The sequence below is a fragment of the Cryptomeria japonica genome, chromosome 2 (genome assembly GCF_030272615.1).
Source record: "Cryptomeria japonica chromosome 2, Sugi_1.0, whole genome shotgun sequence".
NCBI lineage: Eukaryota > Viridiplantae > Streptophyta > Pinopsida > Cupressales > Cupressaceae > Cryptomeria > Cryptomeria japonica.
The window spans coordinates 227,113,767-227,118,902 of NC_081406.1; the positions used below are offsets into that span (position 1 = coordinate 227,113,767).

Sequence of the window (5,136 nt, forward strand, 5' to 3'; positions counted from 1 at the left end):
AATGGCAGTCAAGCCTTCTGAAGCCATGACTGTACGCTTTCTCATAAATACTAAAACTCAACGTATCGTATATGCGGAGGCTGGTAAAGAGTTCGTTGATTTTCTGTTTAGTTTTCTTTCTATGCCCATCGGTTCTGTCCTCAATTTACTGTATGATTTTGAATCCAATAGAAATATTGGCTCTATCTCTAATCTGTATGATAGCATGGAAAAACTACCCACTCAGTTTATGAGCACGGATAAATCCCAGCTGCTTGACCCCAAATTTATAACCACGTACTCTAATAACTTTCTTAGGACCAAGCACTCTAATAACTTTCTTAAGATTGAGGGCAGAAAATATTACGTTTCCAGCTATCTCTCAACTCCAAAAATTAGCAGGAGTCAGTCTTATTGCAGCACAACTCAAAATATCAGCATCACTCACAATATCAGCACCAGCAGCGGAAATCCACTATCACGAGTATAATGTTACTCAATCAGTTCGATATTAAAGATTTAACAGACCTTCAAGAGCGGGCTGCAATTGTTGATAGAAAAAAGGTCAGTGTTTAGTTTCATTTCGAATTTCTTGGGGCGAATCTAATGGTGGATTTTATTAGGGATTTAGTTTTGTGAGAATGGAATACTTTTAACGACATTTTAATAATAATACTAACATTTATTGGTGTATTTAAGGAGGGATTCAATTTTGCTACGATGCACTACTTTTAATGAGATTTTAGTAATAATATTAACATTTTTGAGGCACTGGAGATTCTGGAGGCATCTTTGGTTTTCAGGCAAGGTAAGATTTCTTAATTATAGGAATATCGTCATCTCCACGTGCTGGATCGGCTCAGCATTCTTTTGTGATAATATTTGTCCTTCAATTTTTTTGTGTTGCAGGCGTCTGTCGCAGAATGAGCGAGTGGATACCATCAAACAAATTTTGAAGAAATCAACAGTGCGTCATGCTTAACAAAAATTCGGTGTTTTAGAATAGGGGATTTTGACTAGTCCATAAAAGATCAGTAGTTTGTATTTTCTTTGGTAGCAAGTTAAATTGAAAAGCTTGTTTTTTCCCATAGTAAGTAACTTCGTTTACAATCGACAGAGTACAATCGTGGTTTCTCCAAGTAAAAGGAATAAATTTTATGTTTTTTTTGAAGTGATTCTTTTCGTCTCTCCAACTATGGTTGGATGTGTTTCTTTTCTTGGCAGTAGCCTACAAAATGTCAGCGCAATTAATAATTGATTAGTGTTAGTATAAATAAATAGTTTAGAAATTTGTTTTTAAAAGTCAAGTTTCAAACAGTTTTTATATAATTATATTGTTTTCATTGTTGAATCTTAATAGAAAAATTGATTGATAAATTTCTTAATATATTCTTATAACATAAAAAATCATGTCTTTAGTCAGAGCTAAAACATATTAAATAATTTTTATTAGCTTATGTTCATTCTTTACTGATCCAATTAGTTACATTTATGCTAAATTTATTTTCAGTATTTTAGTATTGCAATACAAATAATATCAATTGCTCATAGCTGTCCATCACAAGATATAAGCTGACTAATCCTACATGTCTTGGTTTTTTTAGATAGAGTTTATATTTACATTACATTTTTTAGAGTTACAATTCTGATTTCATATCTTAAATTTGTATGTTATTCTATTTTGTAATCTGTGTCTATTCCATATATCTTTATTTAGAAATATTGGTTGTTTACATTTTTTAATTCCTAATCACTCTCTTCTCTCTCAATCTTTTGTTGCCTTCAAGATTTACATTTTGCCCATATTTCAAATTTGATTTACCTCTATTTTTTAATCTAAAGTTTAATATATACTTTGCATTCTCATAAATATCATTTCTCTTTTTTCACAATACTTTATAATGACCTCTCTCTTATAATCCATTGAAAATTACATTGACTTACAAAGGCTTATGATAGGCATTGTACATTAAGTATGTTGTTTAATGCTAACATAAACAATCCATGTTCATAATCCTAATAAGCTCTAGAGGATTTCATGTCATCACTTTTGCATAGAAACCGTCGAATAATTCTTTTATAGGAGAAACATAATAAGAAATAGATACTGCATTGACTTACTAAGGCCTATGATAGGCATTATACATTAAGCAAGCCAGTTAATATTAACATAAACAATCTATGTCCATAATTTTAATCAATTTGAGAATAATTTGATGTCATCACATTTAAATAGAAACCATAAAATACTTCTTTTATAGGAGATGCATAATAGAAGATAGATAAAAGTGTAATTCCATTATTTAATGTCTTTTGCCTATATGGTTATTGTTTTTTTTATTTTTACATTAGTCAAAACAAATCAATCAAACATCATTGATATCGACATGCACATAAAAAGAATATTGGTAGTCATTCACATGCACATGCATAGAATATCGGTAGTCATTCACATGCACATACATAGAATTGCATGGACATGGATAGGCTTGCTTATAGGATTACCAACTATTGTCTACTTTTTACATAACTAGCTTTAAATCAACAATTACCTACTATTTATTTGATTATTTCCTTTTTTATAAAGTATATCTGCTATTGCTTTGATATCTTTTATACTCTATAGTTGAACAAAATTAATAAGTTTAGTCTTATTTACCATCTCATCAATCTAGGTCAAATAATTTTTTTTGTTTATTTATAGTATTGTTATTTTCTTTTGTTAATATGGTAGATAAGAATTTGAAGTCATGAATTATATTTTTTTAAGAAATCTTAAAGTTTGATATATTGTATATGTCAAGGTTAACAAGTAATTTTTTGATTTTTGATTTTAACTTTATTTCTTGTCAATCTATTTTCTATTTAATTTCTATTATGTATTTAAATCCATAGAAATGTTGGCTCTCCAATCTATTTAGTAGAATGAAATATTTGGCCTCTCAGTTTATAAGCATAGATAAATCTTAAGTGCTTAATTTCAAATAGATAATAACCTACTCTAATAGTACTTTTATGATGCAATATATAAACTAGTACATCTACAAATCTTCATGTGATACAAACATGAATAACAATATCAACACAAATGTGAAAGGTATGTAATTGTAGATAGCCTATTACTTGTCTCATTCAATGTTATTCAATTGTGCTAGAATACCAATGTCAACTAGGTGTTCGTTCCCAAACCAATAGTCCTTGAGTCCTAGAGGAATTGTCAATAACTCATAGAGACAAACTGGGGGAAGGGTTTTGGCCAACTTCACAAGACTCAGTCACAAGATTGAGATCTCCTACTCTTTTGGCTTCGTGAGACCAAGGCAGGTGAACCTATGCAATGTCCTATAACTTACAACTTCAAACACTCTTGACATTACATGTTACAGTAGATCATCTCAATGAAAGATACTAAGGAAGATGGATAAACTCCTAGCTATGGCTTTAACCTTAGTTTGTAAGCATCTCACAACTCATTGAGGAGGTTTCTACTATACTTCTACTCCTAATGGTGAAAGGAAATGCACAAATGAAATGATTTTGATAATGAAAAGATTCAGAAAAATTGAAAGCAACAACCCTGACCAGTGCCTTGTACGGGTGGCAGAGTCAACTTAACCATATGTACATTTTGTATCCAAACAAGGTAACATGTAACCATTTGGGCTTGAAATGCTAGTGCATTACAGTTTCATTCTCCTTTATACTTCTATCCACAACCATGCTAGAGAATCTCATACACACAACACTATTTCTCTACTTTGTGACAAGCAAATTAATTTATTCCTTGAAGAAAAGAAGAGAAAAAAGTAAACATCTGACTTGTAGAAACAAAGAAAAAGAACCTTGGTCACTTCATTCCATAAAATAGTGTGCATACAAGAGAGACAGCTACAAATGAAACCTTTAAATATGCTTGTAGTCATATTACAAACTACTAAAATACCAAAATACTACAAACTGAAAAATTAACACTAAGCTGTCATGAAAAATCTTGCACTATACCCATGGAAGCCTTGCTTCTAGAATGAAAATTATATTCAGAATGCCTAAAAAATGAGAAGAGAAGAGAAAGATATACTAAAGAGAAGAAACCCTAAAGAAACCCTAAAGGACACTCTGGAAAGACTTGTCCTCCATCATGAAATCTGTACCTCACTCTGATTGGTTGTCCTCTCTTCCTTGAGCCCACTTAAGCCTTTGAAAATATGGAGAAAATATACCTCAGGTTGCTTGCTCAATTCAAAATCTTCACCTTGTTGGATGATGCCAAAATCTGAAAATGTGTCATTTACAATCACCTATCAATTCAATTTCTGCATTGATTGAAAATCTCTTCATTGCACCTCTGTCCACTCCACCTTGTCTTCACCTAAAAAATTCTTCCACTTTTATCTCTTGTCGCACTTGTTGCAAGAGCTCACCTTTGTACTTTTCACTGCACCTTTACCTTACTCAAAAAATGTTCCTCTTTGGAAGAAAATCACTTTATCCTCTGTAAATAGCCTTCAGATTTTCTGAAAAATGCCCCCTTTAGATGAAATGAAAACTTTTCATTCCTTGCTCAAGTGAAAAAGTCCCACTTTGCAATTTTACAATTTTCACATTTTTACTAAAAATATTTCTTATTAGCTAAAGTACTTGCTTTGTTCTATCCCTTCTTTGGTGAAAATATTTTCTCCCAAGTGAAAAAATTAAAGTTTCTACTTTACTACACCTTTATATTACCAACATATTTGCAATTACCTGTAGCATACATTCTGTCCTTTATCATAATATCTGATACAAATATTATTTTGTAGGCCCAAATGTTACTTCTATTTTAGTTGCAGGTCCCATGTCATTTGCATAGTTCAAATAGATTATCATCCTAAGTCACCATCCATGATATTCAATGCCTGATGGCCCTTATGCAAGGTAGATTTTCAATGTAATTACATCACACTCCCTTGATGTCTTTTGCAATATATTACCCAAATGAGGGATATTCAATAGATGTTTATACCCTCTACATCTTTTGGCATTTATTGTTAGACAAATATGATACCGGGAGTAAACTGAGATGGGAGGGGGATTGAATCACTTTAAAATCAGAAATTAGAACTAATGCATATCAAAACCATTAAACCAGAGCACAAAGAAACCAACAAAATGAAGGAT

The 5,136-nt window shown here is 31.4% G+C and overlaps 1 protein-coding gene across 1 annotated transcript; it reads left to right on the top strand.

Annotated features, from left to right (window-relative positions):
- On the top strand, window positions 1–538 carry LOC131873620 (uncharacterized). The gene has a single exon (XM_059216536.1). It carries the CDS (start codon window positions 2–4, stop codon window positions 467–469), a length of 468 nt encoding a protein of 155 aa, XP_059072519.1. The 5' UTR covers window position 1; the 3' UTR covers window positions 470–538.
- The last annotated feature ends 4,598 nt before the right edge of the window (window positions 539–5,136 follow it).

Excerpts from the sequence above, each read along its gene's own strand:
- LOC131873620 (XM_059216536.1), top strand. The coding sequence starts at position 2 with ATGGCAGTCAAGCCTTCTGAAGCCATGACTGTACGCTTTCTCATAAAT.